Here is an 18383-nt window from a genome sequence, read left to right as displayed (position 1 = left end):
ACTAAAGGTTAAAAACAAAAAAAGATTGGTATTAATTTCTCCTGTACTTGATATAATATACTCAGTCAGGTTGGCAAAATGATTTGCATTGATTAGTAAATAAACGATGACAATAAAAAGCTGTAACAAACTCAAGATTTCAGTAAATAAAATATGCTTGAGGTTTTCATATTTGGCTGAAACAATGTGCGCATTTATTCATCTCCTGTTCATTAAAATAATTTCCTTATCTAAAGCTACTATTTCCTTATCTAAAGCTAATTTCTCCCCTGAACCTCCTTCCCCTTCCAAGTCCAGCTCCTTTCACTATTTCCAGTCTGTTCTTCCTCATTCTCTTCTCTTTTGACATTTTTCCCCTCTCCTTTTAAGTGGCAATAGTTTAGGACTGAAATATCCTTCAGTGATTAAATATTTACATTTGCTATATTTACCAATGAAAATGTTATGTTCCCTACACTTAGTATTTTTTAAATTATTTAATTTAAGATTTTCTTCCCCAACTGCCTTCCTCCCACCCAAATAAAGCTAGGTGCTTTTCCTTGTAAATGGATCTTGGATAACTGGTTTTTTGACCATCTAGTGAGGAACACTTACAAGCAAAAAAAAAAACCCGCAAGATTTCCTGTGACTGTTCACAGAATTCCACACAAAAAAAATCTTAAGAAAAAAGGGCCAAAATTTTTAAATAATAAGTATAAAATACATGAGAAGGCCAGAAAACCTGTACTCAGTCTACAGGGGTATTAGAGAATGAATAAAAACAGATAACAGCAAAAGTTCAACATCTGCTCTTAAAATACACAAAAGGACAAAAAACTAATGGAAGTTGATAAAATTACAAGTTCTGGAGCAAGTAGGCAGAAAGATGTTCTCTGGATTTATAGTTGTTTCATTTTATTCCTTGTGCACATTTACAAAAATGCAACTGGTGGAAGAAAAAAGTTGAAAAGGATGCAATGTTCTTTTTTCCTAACAATAAACCTTCTGGAATTTAAGAGAAAGCAACATGCAGCCTCAGTGAAAAACTGAAAATGCTTTCTCTCTTTTTTCCTTTATAAGAGTCTGTTCAGAAACAAGACACTCTCTGCTTGAGCTGAAAGGGGAAAGGGTTCTGTGTTGATACCTAAAGCAGGGATGTTTGGAGCCGTCACACATGAATACCTCAAGCATCCAAGTCTGACCAGAGGCTCCTGCAGGAAGGAAGACAGCTATCCTTCCCCAGTTTCTTCCTGGAATCTCTCCAAAGGGTGGCTAGAAGGTATCTTGGCAAAGTTATCATGAAAGGGATATTCTCCCATTAGAGCAGGACCTGCCCATGAGTGTTACTCCAACTCTCCTATCCAGCCAAGATGTTTTAAGAACTAGACATTAAAATGCTACAACTTCCCTGGAAGGCAGTTTGGTGGCATTCCTCAGCAAGCTAAGTATAGAATTGCCGTATGATCCAGCAATCCCATTACTAGATATGTATTCAGAGGAACTGAAGGCAAGGACACAATCGGAAATTTGCACAACGATGTTTATAGCAGCATTATTTACAGCTGCCAAGAGATGAAAACGGTACAAATATCCATCAATCGATGAATGGCTAAACAAGCTGTGGTATATACATACGATGAAATATTATGCAGCTGTAAGACAGAATAAAGTTATGAAGCATGTAACAAGTATGAACCTTGAGGACATTATGCTGAAATTAGCCAGAAACAAAAAGACAAATAGTGTATGGTCTCACTAATATGAACTAACATTAATGAGTGTACTTTGAGACTTCAAGTTAAGAACACAGATTATCAGGAGATAGAAAAGGGTAGAGATTGGGCATTTGATGCTCAAGAAATACAGATTGTACAACAGGACTGACTGTAGAAATTCAGAAATACTACCTGATTGTAGCACAATAATGTAAGTAGACTGAATGAAGCTGAATGTGAATATGATTGAGGGAAAAGGACTGGAGGCATATATGAAACCGGAAGGAAAGACAGAGGATAAAGATGGAGACAGTATAACTTAAGAATGCCTAGAATGGACAATGGTGGTGATTAAAAGTACACCATTTAATGAACAAATGAATGTCAACATTGCAAGGTGTTGAAAATGGATGGTATACAGGAAAAAGTACAATCAATACAAGCTCTATAATCAACTGTAACACTGTAATTTGCTTCCACGGAATGTAACAAAGGTATTATGCCAAAACTAAATGTCAACAAGTGTGTGGGGGGAGGGCGGAGGGTATGGGAGAGCAGTATGGATTCTTTGTGGAAGAAAAGGAAATGTCTTCATATAGATTATGGTGGTGCAGGCATGTCTATTTACTTAGGTTGGATTGTATGATGTGAGAATAAAACTATTTAAAAATAAATACAGAGAAACAAGTGCTAGATAAAATGCAGACAAAGAGATGTACCTATTCACTGTTGGTAGGGAAGCTGAGAGGTACAGCCCCTCTGGAGGGCAATGTGTAGGTTTCACAGGAGACTAGGGGTGGGGTTGCCATATGACCCTCCAATCCAATGCTCAATATATATATACCTGGAGTAACTGCATGTGGGGACACAAATGGACATTTGCACACTGGTGCTTATGGCGGCAATGTTCATGATTCACAATGGATAGATGTGGCCTAAGGGTACAATGACTGAGGGAAGGAAGTAGCAGGAACTGTGGTGTATACATACAACAGACTACTGAGTGGCCACTAGAAGGAAGAAAGGTGTGAGGCATGTTACTAGGTAAATGACCCTTAAGGACTGTATATTGAATGAAGTGGCAGAAACAAAAAGACAAATATTATCATGCCTTATTCAATATGGTCTAACTACAATGTACAAACTCTGTGAACTGAATTCAAGATCACCAAGGGGTTATAAGGTTGGGGCCTATTGTAAAGGGTCCTAGATTATAAGCTCTTACCGCAATCACATATATTTAAGAGTTGCAACTGTTATTTCTAAATTCTGAGATACTGGGCTGTTTGTATATAAACTTGTTATTCCCAGAAACTTCTGGTATTTATGTGACACTTGAGACTCAGAGCTAGAGCTCTGAAGCTATGAAAGTCAGCATTACCCTATACAGGAACTATTTTAAAAGTTGAAAAAGTGATCAGACTTCAACCAGAGATATGAATGAAGCTGATCTGGATAGGACCAAGGTAAATCAGAATACAGGGTAAAGGATGACATGGTCCATATTTTACAACTTCAACTTCTGTGTGGGACCAAAAAGAGAGATCTTTATTTGGTGCAAAATTTATATTTTAATATATTTTAAATTACATAAAATATAAATTTTATATTTGCATAGGGCATTACTTAATTTAACTTGCATGTCAATTTAATTGAACACCATAAATACATAGAAACTTGAATAGAGTGTGAGATCTTGTTAGTTTTTACAGGTTAGTGTGATGGCCTGATACATTCCATAGTAATTTGGGCAGTGAAAAAAAAAGTGTTTGCAAAATCCCCTTGGGGAAGTGGAGAGAAAGGAGGAAATATTCAACTTCCCCACTTGGGGAATTCCTGATATCTTGCAAGCAGTGGAGACAACCAAGTCAATAGACTGAACCCTTTATCTTGGGATTCACCTCTATGAAACTTATTCCTGCAAAGGATAAACTAAGCCTACTTAAAATTAGGCCTAAGAAAATGTTCTAAGAAATGATCATGATGATGAATATACAACTTTGTGATGATATTGTGAGTTATTGATTATATATCAAGAATGGAATGACTATATGATAAGAATGTTTGTGCTTGTATGTTGTTATGTTTAAAAAACAAATAAATTTTTTTAAAAATTAGGCCTAAGAGTCACCCCCAGAGAACCTATTTGGTTGCTTAGATGCGGCCTCCCTCTCTCTAAGCCAACTCGGCAGGTGAACTGACTGCCCTCCCTCCTACATGGGACATGACTCCCAGGGTTGTAAATCTCCCTGGAAACATGGGACAGAACTCCCAGGATGAGCTGGGACTTGGCATCATGGGAATGAGAAAGCCTTCTTGTCCAAAAGGGGGAAGAGAGAAATGAGACAAAATAAAGGGTCAGGAGCTGAGAGATTTGAAACAGAGTTGAGGGATTATCCTGGAGGTTATTCTTACACATTATATAGATATCCCTTTTCAGCCTATAGTGTATTGTAGTAGCTAGAGGGAAATACCTGAAACTGTTGAGCTGTGTTCCAATAGCCTTGATTCTTGAAGACGATTGTATGAAGATACAACTTTGACAGTGTGACTGTGTGATTGTGAAAACCTTATAGCTGATGCTCCTTTTATCTAGGGCTTGGACAGATCAGTAAAAAATAAGGATTAAAAAATGCATAATGGGGGGATAAAGGGTAAAAAATTGGGTAGACTGAAATACTGGTGGTCAATGAGAGGGACAGGTAAGGGTATGGGAGTATGAGTTTTTATTTTTTATTTTTCTGCAGTGATACAAATGTTCTAAAAATGATCATGGTGATGAATACAGAACTATGTGATGATATTGTGAGCCACTGAGTGCACACCATGTATGGACTTGTGTATGTGTACGAATATTTCTAAATAAAAATTAAAAAAAAAAAAAAACAAGAAAACAACTACAGACACTGAATGGCACCAGGAAGCCAGACCCTTTCTGGGCCTAATTAAAGACCCTTTCCTCACCAATGAACGATGCGACTTATTTTAATCAATAAGACCTATAGACTCCAACCCTCTCCAGAGAGCCCTTCCTCAGTGCTTAATTAGTATAACCCCCAGTCACCCTCCTGGCACTCACAAACCATTGTTTTCCAAAGCCTCAATGCTGCCAATTATGTTACATCTCTTCATGTTGTATCTGTTGCCTGGAAAATTAACACGCCCACTTTGTTCACTTGTCTGTTAGCACTGGTGGACTTTGTTTACACTTTCAACCCAGTGGTAACCTGCTTGTTCATAAAGAAGTAAGGGCTTGCTTATGGCCAAGAGGTCAGAATAACAGCTTCCATTTTGGATCCTACAGCACTGCAGAAAGTTTTAAAGATGAAACACAGAGTGGTATTAGAGTGGGAGTTGGGCGGTACTATATCTAAATTGACTGCAACCTGAATGGCTTTTATGGTGGATATCCTAATGCCTAAAAAGCCTCGTTTTGATGGAAATACTGATAAGAGGCAACGCAGAAGGAAAATTCTTTTTCTGTGAGGCAGCTTCCCCTTATTTACCTAGTTGTGAGAAAAATGAGACTCCATGGTGGAAACAGGTCTTCTATCTCCTGGCAGTTTTTGTTTGTTTGATTGGTTTGGTTGTGGGTTTTTTTGTTTTTGTTTTTGTTTGTTTGCTTGTGTGTCCTTATCCCTATGGCTCTCAACCCCAGCTACAGAGTAGAATTCCTGGGGAGGTTTTAAAATTATGTTCGACCCAGGCCCCACCTCTTGAAATTCTGATTTAATTATCTGTATAGGTGCCCAGGCACTTGTTTTCAATCCTCCCAGATCATTCTAATGTGCAGCCAGGATCAGGTACTATTCAAAAGGAAACAGAGCATCATGGCTTCAATTAAAACACTGTTACAGCTGGGAAAGTTGCTCAGATTTTACTAAGAATGATTGTTTTTAGAAAACTGCCGCCTGATAAGGCAGGGATAAGATTAAGAAACAAATGTTTCTTAAGAGCAAGACACATACCAAGCACGTTTTAAACTGTGCGACTAACATTGGTAGAATACAGTCTGAGCTTTTATATTTATAACTTTTTTATGTTCATTATCTCATCAAAATCCTCTCACCAGCTATGTAACAACACAGATGAATTTGCAAACAGGCTGAGACACAGTGAGAGATCCACCCAGGATCTCACATTGAAGGGACTATTTTCAGCTTCATCACATGGTCTCCAGGAAGACTTCACTGGTTCATGCTAATGAGAACTGCCGATGAAAAGAAAACTGCTCCTGCAAAATATGGTCTGTTTTAATGCTACAGACAGATCTTTAAGACTCCTGCACGGGCGTTGCTGCAACTAATATGCCCTTGATACAAGATTAAGCTTCCCCTCTTCACTGGAAAAGCTGTGCCCTTTTAGTGGGCACATGGTGGTGGGATTGTTGTCTGTGGAGCCTGAAGAGCCAGGAGCACCAACTCCATTCCCCACCCCCAACAGCTGAGCACTGAGCCAACCCCAAGTATAGACAGCTTCCACTTTAGTTTGAGTTTGAAATTCCCCAGAAAAGGAGATGGCTGGGTATTTTCCCCTCATCTCTGAGAAATGCCTCTGTCAACCTGGCTCCCACACCCTTAGTCTACAGTTTCCTATAAAAGGTAACAATCTCAGAGTAAAAACCAGGTCCATACCCATGAAATTGGTTGGAGACTTTTATTTCTGGCTCAAGACAATTTTTGAGAATGGGGGACTCCCTGCAGTAGTGGGGATGGGGGGACACAGCCCCATCCTGGACTTACAAATAGGCTTGCTCAGCAGATAACCCATTTATGGACAGAAGTCTAGATTGCAATCAGGCTTCTGTTTATGACAGTAACTTGAGAAGCCCTTTCTCAAGGAGATTCCAATGCATGAAGTGGTTGTATTTATAGGAGTTGAATAAATAAACTTCCTCTGAGAGGTCATAATATCTTACAGGAAATGAGAGTCTCTATTGTATGAAAACTCTTAACATAACTGGTTGTGGAAATATTAACAAAAAGCACTCATTTATATTCTTGCCTGCTGCTTAAAAGAAACAAAATGTCCAACTGGGGTTAAACAGCTAGTGTCAAAAGAGTTGATTTGTACTGTGGCTCTAACAAAGTCAGTTAAATTTAAAATACCTTTGACAGAAGTATCTAAAGGTGAATAAATTTAGCTAGTTTAAAAACAGAGTGGACTCTACTTTCTTTTTGCCAGAATTACAGAAAATGAGAGTGTTGGCCCATTGGAAATATGATCCGGAGTGCTAGGCATATATTTTAGACCTGGCAGTGTCTACATTCTCACCCCACAGTCCCTGAAAAGTTCTGACTGATGAAATCCCTGGTGAAAACCTTCTCTGTCTTCTTTCAGCCTGGATTTGGAACTCAAAGATGTACTCTAGTTCTCAAAAGGTGGAAAGAGGGTGGGCCATGGTGGCTCAGTGGCAAGAATGCCCACCTGCCCAAGACAGAGGACCTGGGTTTGATTCCCGGTGCCTGACCATGTAAAAAAAAAAAAAAAAAGGGTGGAAAGAGTGGTGAAAAAGTTTTGGTGATGGTTGATAGTGATGGCAGGACAACATTGCGAATGTAATTAATGCCACTGAATTACACACATGAAAACAGTTAAACTGAGAAGTTTTGTGTAGTATATAGGTTACCACAATAAAAAGTTAAATTTTTAAAAGTAAAAATACCCACACTGCTAAGCATTATTATGGAGAAATGAAAAAGAGGAGTAAGGAAGATCAGGAGTCTGCAGGACGTGCTGCTGCCCAATCTGACTCCTAAACCCACGTGAGTCACTTTCCTTTTCTACCACTACAGGAAATTAAATCTGCCTGTTGCCTTCTCTTAGGTCAACTAAGCACTGGCTGGCCATCCCAGAAAGCCCACAAATTCTTCTTACTGAAAAATGTGTTTCTCTTCCCAACCATGAAATAACAGTCATTTTTACTGTTCTTCAATGTACTTTCCACAGAGTCTGAGAATAGAGTACGGTTTTAGCAAAACTGTCCCATGGTACACAAAGAAAAGATGTCCTTTTGCTGTGATTCTTTGGCCTCTATAATTCTTGACTCATTTCCTAAACGACTAGGAAAGCCATCCTAGACTTTGCAGCTTCAAAACCCAGGATGTCTCTCCCACAACAGCTGAGAAACTGAGCTGTCCCAGTGGCCTGCCCAGGCCATCTGTCTACCAGCTGACACCCCCTTGACTTTTTGGCCATCTCTGCCTCTGTAGGTGTTTAGGGAAGACTTAGAGGTGGGCTTTAATAAGACCCTGAGGAACAAGTCAAGAAAGTAATGGTGAGAAGAACATTAACAGAGTCTGGGCAGTGGTCTCCACTGGCAACCTATTTCAAGGTCAAATATGGCTGCCCTGAGCTTTGGAAAATGATTTTCCAAAACTGCCAAGCCTGACATTAAATTTGTTTGACAACTTCCACAGGTACTATAGGAATTAGAAAATAGAAATGTTTGGTCCTCTGAATATCAAGCTAAAGACACTAGTCTTTCTGTGAAATTAAGAGATTTTTCTTTCAAAAGCGTAAACACAGGTTTGCTCATCCTTTAAACTCCACTTAGGATCACTTCTTCCAGGAAGCTGACCCTGACTGACTGACCCTTCCTACAAGCTCTCTGCAGCCCACCTCACAACTTAGGTCAGGTGGTCCTCCTCAGTGTACCCCAAATCTCTCTTTTGAGTATTATTGTGACCCTGCCAACAATCAGTTTAATGATCTAGACCATGAACTCTTTTACTGGGGGGTAGGGAATAGATATAACTCATTTTGATTTTCAGTAATCCAGCACAGTGACTAGTAAGGTGCCAAGGATTGGTTAAATGTTTGTTGAATGAATAAATGAAGTCATTCCTTAGAAAGGTACAATTCTAGAAGTTTGAAGTTGCTAACAACAGACTAAGTTATTACTCAAAACACATGCAGCATTTCATTCTACAGATAACTTTTGGGATTTAAGAAACAGTCTAATTTTGAGCCAGAACTTGACAAGGGAAAAAGCATTTTCCCTTTCGCCTAGACAAGAATTATGCAATTAGTAATTCATCTTTTTTTCATGGCTGTGAAGAATTTCACGATTGTTGCAACCTGCAAATGATTTTATAATGAAACTTCGATTTGGCCTAACTGGGAACGTTTCCAGGGCAACAGCAGTTCTCAATCATGTCAAATTACAGCAGTTATCTCACTGGGTATCAGTTTTCCTTCGGAAGCTAACTGATATTGAAGGGTATACTTAGGTCAAGGTTTGAGTTTTCTTTGGTTTCATCCATTTATCAGACACACAGAGAGAGAGAGAGAGAGAGAGAAAACAGAAAACCCTGAAAAACAACACAGTCTGTCTAGATTTCAGAGAGAGGTCCGCGCTCATGCTGTGATCATTCCAAAGACCCTAAAGATTCAAACTGAGAGTCTCCTGCCCCAAACTGTGGGGGGCTTAGGAATGGTACCTGCGGTTCATCCGGGGTGTGTATGAGAAAAATGTGGCAAAATAAGAAGGAGGAGGCACTGGAGGCACAAAGTCATCGGGGTCTGCGATCCGCCCATGTTCTTCCACTTCTTCGACAGAGATCTGGGATTCATCCTAATGAAACAACACTTCAGTTAGTCCTGATAAAGGCAGGGTGAAAAAAGCAATGGATTACACAAGCTGGTCCATGGGCCGGCTCAGCCAAAATGGTAGGGAACCACCTTGCTTGGACTTACGATGCAGGATCTCCTAGTTGCAAATATCTGGAGGTAGCGAAGGGCAGCTGCCACCAAGCAGACGGTGGTGGTCAGGGCATTCAAGGCACACAGGGCAAAGAGAACTTTCTGGAACAAAGAAACAATGGCCACCACAAAAAAGTAACTCAGTACTTCAATAGCAAATGACAAGAATGAAATGTTAAAATTAGAAATGAGAATAATAATGTGATACTGTCCTAAGAAGACAAATCTCATGAGAAAATGAATGAAAAAGACTTAGATGATGTTTGGCGCATAGTAAGTTCTTAAATAAATGCTGGTTATTATTATTACTCTCATACAATAGTTTTTACCTCTTAATTTTAACAACTTATTTTAGAATAAGATAAAGGTCTGGTATTATAATATTTGTGAGCATTAGAATACTGTCTGGAGACATGGCTTCCAGGAGAGTGAGTTTCTCTTTTGAAGTTGAGGTCCCCAGGGACAGTAGTCCCTAGCCTTCCCCCTCCACATTCTCCCACCAGAACAGCATGCTGCTTAGCTGCCATCACTAATTCTATTTCAGGAGCTGAATTGGCTGTGCTGTCCAAAGAACCTAACTAGGATGCTGCCGTGGGCAGGCCAGCCAAGTGTACATGGGGCTTCTCTTCTCCAAACACACATCTTAAAATAGCAGTAAAGGCAATTCCAAAGGTTTCTGTTGTGACAGCCCTAGCTCCTCAGTGGGGTTTTCCCCAAGCGAAGTCCTGGCTCAGAAAGCTTAGGGTGACTCAGCTACCCAAAATTCCAAAGCCAAAAGAGAGAAGGCCATTTTTGCATTCTATACAATCTAAAGATACATCAGCTTTTGAATGGTTCTCTTCCTTTTCGTAGAGATTCTTCCTCCCCACAAAAAATGAACACAAATCAAAGCTCTAAAGAAAGCCATCAGTGGTTGACTACCCAAAACCTAACATATCAGGGTTCACCAGCCGATTTCATCACTTGGCTAACGTTCCCTAAGTCAGAGTACAATTTTTAATTCAATTTCTTAACTTAAGCTAGTTTTATATTTCTGTTCAACTGGGACCATTTTTGTTTAAAAGAAATCTATTTGGTATTGATAATTGTTGCCTATTAAGCAAGAGATAAAGCACTTGAATTTTTCTTGCATTTTCTATCCAGTATCTCTCCATAGTTTATGTCATAGTACAGCAGCATTCAGCAGCCCAGGGGACTGACTTAAACTAACAAATGTGTTCCAGAACAATAGCAAGTGAGCATGCAATTTAAAGGTTTTGCTAAAAGCAACATCATATCATTATACATATTCTAATTCAAGACTTAACTATCTACCACATCCCCTCAAACCTTATTTTGGTTCCTTTATATGTTTTACTATCTTACAATTCTGGAACACAAAGAAAGCTGTCCATACATAATTTAGAGACACAATAATTTGTGTTTCTTTCACTCAATTCTGTCCCAGGTTCACTGATGAGGATTTGTTCCTTTTGGAGAAGGTAAGAGAGTAGGAATATTTCCAGTAATTTTGCATTCTTTAGGGGCAGCGTGGTGTGTTTGAAATCCATCCCAGGTACCTTAAGTAGAAGGTGAACAGCGCTACAAGGCTGAACTGGAAAGAGTTTCAAGGCATTTTCTTTGTCTGTGCATTTGGCTGGTTGAAATTCTTCACAACAGAAGCAAATCTTGCCTTCACCTAAATCCACCTGAAGAGGAAAAAGGCAGAACAATAGTTTGATTATTAAAGGAAAATGCCCAAGGTGCACAACAGGGCACCAACCCTACAGAATGAGACAGGGCAGGGTCCCAGGTCAGGCCGTGCCTGTATCAACCAGTCAGGACAGACTCGGTTTTACTGTGTAACAACCAACCCCCAAAGCTCAATGGCTTTATACAAAGATGATTTCCTGTACATGCTCCTTCCCCACTGCAGGTCCGCAGGGTCTCTGCTCATCATCCTCCCTTAGGGACTCAGGTTGTTGGAGCATCTACTACCTCAAGATTGATGATCAGCATTCCAGAAGACGGAGAGCACTTAGGAACTGCACATTGGCACTTAAAGCAGGGTTGTCAGATAAGATACAGGACGTCCAGTTAAATTTGAATTCAGATCCACACAAATAATTTTTTAGCATAAGCATGTCCCAGTATTGCATGAGACATGTTTATACTTAAAAAAACTATTAGCTTGGGCGGGCCATGGTGGCTCAGCAGGCAGAGTTCTCGCCTGCTATGCTGGGTCTGGGTTCGATTCCCAGTGCCTGCCCATGCAAAAAAAAAACTATTAGCTTGTATATCTCATTAATATGAACTAATTATGATGAGCAAACTCATAAAGTTAGAATCTAGAATACAGGTTACCAGGAGAAGAAGGAGGGTAGAGAGTGGGGAGCTGATACTTGTACAGAATTCCTATATAGGTAGATTGTAAACATTTGGGCCATAGATTGGTAATAGTAGCACATTAACAGTGCTGAATTGGGTGTGAATGTGGTTGAAAGGGGAAGTTTAGGGTCAAGCTTGTTACTATAAAGAAAGCTAAAAGAGAATAAAATATGGGAATGTATAACACAGTGAGCCCTGCTGTGGATGATGACTGTGGTTAATAGTACAAATAAAAGAACGTTCTTTCATAAACCAAAACAAATGTGCATCACTATCACAAGGTGTTAATAAAAGGGTGGTTTGATATATGGAGAAAAATATACCTAAGGCAAACTACAGACTATATTTAACAGTCATGCTTTAATATTTCTTCATCTGTTGTGACAATGATACCACACCAATGCTAAGTGTCAAAATAGTGGGGTTTAAGAGAAAGAGGCTTTTCCTTTTTGGAGCAATAAATATGTTCTAAAATGATTGTGGGGATGAATGCACAGCTCTATGATTATAGTGAGAGTCAATGATTGTACACTTCGGAAGGATTGTGTGGAGTGTGAATACACAGCAATAAAACTGTTTAAAAACTATTAGCTGTTTATTTAAAATTTAAATTAGTGAGCATCCTGTATCTTTATTTGCTAAATCTGGGAACCATAGCTTAAAGCTTCCTCCTAGAAATGATGCTCATCACTTTGGCTCACATTTTGATTGCCAAACAAATCAAATGGCCTCACTTAAATCCAGGAGAGCAGGGAAGTTCAATCCTACCACCTACCTGTAAGAAGCACAGGATATATTTGGTGAAGGGAAACCTTAGGCAATGAAGGCTTAAAGAGACCTCTAAGTTTACATCTTCAATGTGGTCATAAGACTCTAGCAAAAGTTTCTTTTCTCGTTTTATTTGAAGTGCTAACATTATTGATGATTAGCATTGAACAGAGAGATGTTTTGAAAATCTTTAGTCATTTTTCCTAATTTTCCTTGATTTGGTTGAAAATAAAGTAACATTTGATTTGGGGAACATTTCCAGACTGCTAAGACTACAATTTGGGGGCAGAGATTTGTACTTACTTGCTCTGCTGCTTGAACAATTGAAGTTGTCTACTCTAATTGTGGCTGTAAAGAGGGGCTACACCCCTTTAATAGTTGTTAAATCAATCAGGCAGCTTTGACTGAAGCTGTAAAATTCTTCAGGAATCTTATAGGCATGGTTGAACATCTACAATGCTTTGGTTGCTAAACAGAAAAAAAGTCTTTTTTCTTATTAAGATCCTTAGCCTCTGATTAAAGTAATACATTTCATGATGTTTTTCAAAAGTAGGAGAAAATGTGGTTCATTACAATAAAAATTGACTAAGAAACACAGAAAAAATTTTCAGCACTGTATTATATAATATTTGGGGGATCAGAGTTTCTCTTTCTTTTGAGGTGAAATTTACACGCAAAAAAAAATTTACATTTATAAATCTTAAGTATACCATTTGAGGAATTTTGAGCAGTGCATACACTTGTGTAACCCAAACTTTAATCAACATACAGAACATAATCATCACCGAGAAAATTCCCTCATGTCTCTTCCCATCAATCCCTACCTCCACACCATCCTAGAGACAACTGCTCTGCTCTTTTTTCATCATAAATTAGTTCCACCTTTTCTTGAACTACAAGCATTCTAGAACATTTTTTTTATTCTGTGTCCTTACACCACTTTGAAAGGGATGCATTATGTATCAAACACCAATGCCCAGATTTTTATATAAAATCTACCTCTGGTACAAGGAATTACAACTAGAGTTCTCAACAGACTCCATAATCTCTAGCAATTCATGCCCTCTTGGTTTCTCAGCCTTCTTTGGTGTGTCCACGGGTGATTGTTATCTCAGTAACATCCACAGCCTCCCATACAAAGGCCGAAGGCTATTTGTACTGGAATCTTTCTACCATTTTCTCAGATTTTTTAAGTTACCTTCTGCTGCTAATACCTGTACTAGACTCTCATCATGTAAAGGAAAACTCCTGTGGCCCCTCTGACAGGATTTCCCTAAGCAGGGTCTAAGTGATGGGAACTTTCCTTTCCTCTCTTTTCCATATTAATAATAGCCCTTGCCTGGGCTTAATTCAGCAGGTAGATATCACTCCTGAAAGGCTTCCCCCTTTACAGCCTCCAGCTGAGAATGTCCTGGTTTAATGCTAATAACACTACTTGGTACTAACAAACAAGCAGCTGGAGGACATGATAGCTCAGTCTCCATTCTGCTTATCTGCACAAGCCCCTCCTCCAATAGGAGCAAAGCTCAACTTTTCCAACATTACACAGTGCAATTTCTATTTCTCCCACGTGGGCAGAATCTTAGCCCCAGGATTCCACTTCCCTGGGATAATACTAGAGGTCATCTTACAAAGTACTTCTTCCCACGTGAGTCCATTCTTGATATGAGCCATTCAGTGAAGCAAGAAACTAGGCCTCCATGGGAGCTTTCTCCTTCTGCAGCATCTGGTATGGTGTCTTATGTGTAACACATGCTATCATTCTGCTGAATTGACTTTCCATACATCTTGGCTTTTCATTTCTAGCCTGTTTCTAATCTTGTTGCCCTTTCTAATATGCTGACTGATTAATAATGAGAAAACAAAGCTTTGCCCAAATTTTTTTTCTGGGAACTGAGTATAAAGGGATGAGTGGGACTGTTGGAAGACTCAAATAAAATCAGATTCTATTCTCAAGGAGACTTCAGCCCAGAACAGAGAAACCAAGTGTACAGATATCTTTAGCATAAAAAAAGAAAGGGATAAATGCCTAAGAGATATACTGATAGAATATTGTGGAGGAGTACATTCTCTGAGAATCAGGACGATATGGTGAAAGAGTCATTGGAACGGGGCTTCAAAAACCTGATAACATCAGGATGAGCTGAGAACGAGGGGAGGGAACTCGTGAAGGGAGGGTGGAGGGTGGGTATGGAAGTATTGTTGTAAATAAGAAAGCCTGGGTAGTAACACACAGATGCTTTGGCTCAATCGCAGCGCGTGTGAGCTGACTCCGTGAGAGGGCAGGAAGAGGGCAAATCACAGGGGGCCTTAAAAACCTGAAAAAACTGTGAGCCTGTGACTCCACGGGCAACTCAAGGTTATTAAGCAATGAAATGACAAAATAAAACTTTTAACACATAATTAAGAAAAAACCTGAGAAGTTTTCCTATTTGCCAAGGTCGTGAATTTGACTGCAAGGACTTTATCATAGCTTTTATAGAAACACAGTGGCATTCTTTGCTGGCTTCCTGGAAGTTTTTATAGGTAAGGCTGCCATGTAACTAAGTTCCAAATAGATGAGATTTACTACAACTTCTAAAGTCCATTTATTTTGCTTTGTGCCACAGAGACACGTTTGTTACTGAGAAGTCTCTATAAAAAGTTCAGAGATAGAATAAGACCATAACCTCTGAAACTGAAAACACTCTGCCCCAGACTGCACTGGGCTGCCACATAATAAATAGTATAAACCATTCAGATTCTAAAATCTGAAGGCTGAAATACACCTGGACCCCAAAGTTTTCAGACCTATATTTTGATAATATCCATTTTCCTCTTTAGATGAGGCAAATGGGTACGGGTTGTGAACACCTGATCATCGCCTTCACAAACTAATGATGCATTCTATTATTGTGGTTCCTGGCGTCTGGCTGGCAGGTCCCTGCTTTGGAAAAAATAATTGACAATTAAGTAAAATAATTAGCAGGCAGCTCTTTGTTTTGTTCTCACCCTTCCTTTTATCAACCTCAGGTTTCACTCCAGGAAGGCTGCCCAGTGCTGGATACTGCCTGCACATATTGGCATTCTAGAAAAGCCCGGCAGGCCAGGGTTGGCCCAGATGCACAGTGGAAGTGAGGACTGCTTACCAGATCACACCGAGGCACGCTGGACACAAACTGGGCCCCTTGGCAGCCTAAGATAAATCCAGCTAGATTCAGGAGGACACAGACCACAGAGAGCAGCACAAAGAGGTTTACCTGAAACCCAAGATGAAAATGGGCAGTTAGGAAAAGGTGACAAGATAAATTCAGAGACAGGTTGGGCTTAATTAAAAAAAAAAAAATCTCATATTCTCTTCCTAGAAGTAACTGTTTTAAAAAAAATCAGAACCATGTTTTTAATGCACAAAGTTTCTTCACATTCTAGAATGTTTAAATTGTGTTGAAGAATGCCTTCTACTCTCAAGTCTTCTCAATAATCTCAAGTCCCTATTTTTCCACTCTTTGCAAAAAGTTCTTACTCCTTTATCTTGTTTTCCCTACATTACACTATTTCTTCCTGAGCAAGCCTTACTTTTTCTGGAGTTTGGGGACCATTCCTAAGAGAACAAAAGGAGAGCCTGAGAATGTAGGTGGAGCCCAGGAAATCAAGGAGCTCAGAGCAATTAGTAGCCCAATATTAGAGAGAAGGTACTCGACTTTGCTAACACAATGCAAAAGATACCAACAACCACCGAAGTTCACTGCCCGGGGCCACAAGAAGGCCCACCCGAAAAAAGAAGCTGGCAGTTTACCAGTAAAAATTCTGACCTTTACAAGTGATGCAATTTTTTCACATTTTTGACAGTCTTGAAGTTTGCCAACATCAAATACATCACACTAGAAAGTGTGGGCAGAAAGGGCAAGGAATAGTTTTGGAAGCTACTTGGAATGCAGAAATTGTCTGTAAGTATGCTTCGTGTTAAGTATCTGAGAGTTTCTTAAGGAAAGACATCTGTGGTGTTTGAACCAAAGTTAAAAATATTTTAATTGGTTTTTCTCCTTGATTTCTAGATCAAGTCAATCTTTAAACCATTCCATCAAGAGACAGTAACTGTGTAATGAAAATGCATGGGAAAGATTTTCTATTGCTTTCATACTGTTAAAAGCTAGGAGTAAAATAAAAATACCTAAAGTAATGAAGACAATGTTACTAACTTCTGAGGCCAAAAAAAATTCTTTCGGGGTATCTCCAAATAGAAAATAAAATACTCAGAAGAAAAAAAATTAATGGAATAAGCTAGATTTCTCTCCACTGTACACATTTTAAAATATATCACATAAAGTAGTTGGGTCTTAAAAGCTCAACTGCAGTTTTTATATCTCTCTCCCATTCCTCTTCCTCTTTTTTTCTTTAAACTATAATACAAACTAGGTTGTTCCCTTATAAAAGTTCGACCATGACTGTGCGCATCTAATTTGGAGAAATCCTAAATAATGCTTAATTTATAGACAGAAAACAAGCAACTTGGAAAAAAAAAACAAAGAAACTTAGTTCTGTTCTGCTCTTCAGAAAGCGATCAGTCAACTTGCATGACAAATATTTTTTAAGGTTTTTGAAGATACTCAAAGTCAGTGATAGAAGAGGTAACATCTAAGAACTTACTAAAACATCACAGTATACAAATGAAAATAAAGATTAGTCTTTACTAAAGAATAAGTGTACAACCATCTTCCATGTACTTTTCTCCAAAATTAAACATCATAAATATTACCTTAAATAATTAAGAATTGACCGAAGTCAACCAAGAAGACAGTTTATGCTAATTAATACAAATTAGAGATTATGCAGGTTTTTCAACTTGCAAACTATGATTATTATAAAACTCAAACCTTAACGCAAGTACAAAAGCAAATATAAAAGATTAGGGTCAAGATAAGTCCTAAAATCCAGAGGGGCCAGGCTCTCCAAGAACATCAACTAGTTCCATCCAACTACCCCATATTATTGACACCTCTTTCCAACATGAAAAAGATAGAATGGGCATGGCCAAAATACCCATAAGGATTGGGAGAAGGATCAAAGGAGAAGAAGGAATTATAACAGAGAAGACAGGATGTAACAAATGAGTATCACTGCTGAATCATTGCATTGATATTTCGTTCAGTCTCCAGCATCTTGGAGCAGCCAGAAGGAAAAACCTAAAATTGTGGAACTGTAACCTGTACCAACTCTGAAATCTATTCTATAACTACTTCTTATAATGTACTTTGAAATATAATGCTTTTTTGTATATATATTATATTTCACAATAAAAAATGTTAGAAAAAAAGATTAGGGCCATAATATCAATTAGAATCAAGCATCAATTCAGGTAGCTGATAGGTTAGTGTCTGGTAGCAAATGAGTTCACATGTGAACTCTAATAGAGAAAACCTGTTCTTTATTATTATTCCAAGTCATGCTTGAAAGCATCTCCCCAGGCCCACATAATGAATCAATATTTAATACCACATCATGCCCTTTTTCCTGAGGGAAATGCCTTCTTCCTCAACAAGAGGTGTCTGGCTTCTCTCCTTTGTTGTTAATTTGTAAAAAGACTATGCACCCTGTCATCAAATCATTTTTTGAGAAAGGCCAGTGGTGGCTGCTTCTGTTACTGTTTCCCCAAGCTGGATTCCTCAGTGTCTGCAGGACTTGACTTCAGCATCATATATCATATATGCCCCTTCTTGTGCTGTTATCAATCATAACCATGCCAAAGCTTTTTGAAAAATGAGAATGCAGATTTGGCAAAGGACAGAGCTAGGTCTTCTTACATGGGCTTCTTATATACACAGGCAGTTGCTATTCAAAGAGACCTAATATATTTAGAATCCTTACACCCAG

At 38.8% G+C, this 18383-nt stretch overlaps 1 protein-coding gene across 6 annotated transcripts in view; it reads right to left on the bottom strand.

Annotated features, from left to right (window-relative positions):
- ENTREP1 (endosomal transmembrane epsin interactor 1) overlaps nt 1-18383 on the bottom strand; it is a 136402-nt gene that overhangs the window by 12103 nt on the left and 105916 nt on the right. For all 6 annotated transcript variants that reach the window (XM_077148375.1, XM_077148377.1, XM_077148374.1 and 3 more), the window contains 4 exons: nt 15662-15772; nt 10958-11086; nt 9393-9500; nt 9137-9270 (listed from right to left, as the gene is read on the bottom strand). In XM_077148375.1, coding sequence (XP_077004490.1) covers nt 9137-9270; nt 9393-9500; nt 10958-11086; nt 15662-15772 — 482 coding nt within the window. The remainder of the gene's footprint in view (nt 1-9136; nt 9271-9392; nt 9501-10957; nt 11087-15661; nt 15773-18383) is intronic.

Source organism: Tamandua tetradactyla, chromosome 2 (genome assembly GCF_023851605.1).
Source record: "Tamandua tetradactyla isolate mTamTet1 chromosome 2, mTamTet1.pri, whole genome shotgun sequence".
In the NCBI taxonomy this organism is placed as follows: domain Eukaryota; kingdom Metazoa; phylum Chordata; class Mammalia; order Pilosa; family Myrmecophagidae; genus Tamandua; species Tamandua tetradactyla.
The sequence above is the reverse complement of the archived record's forward strand: the minus strand, read 5'-3'. Positions and strand labels throughout refer to the sequence as shown.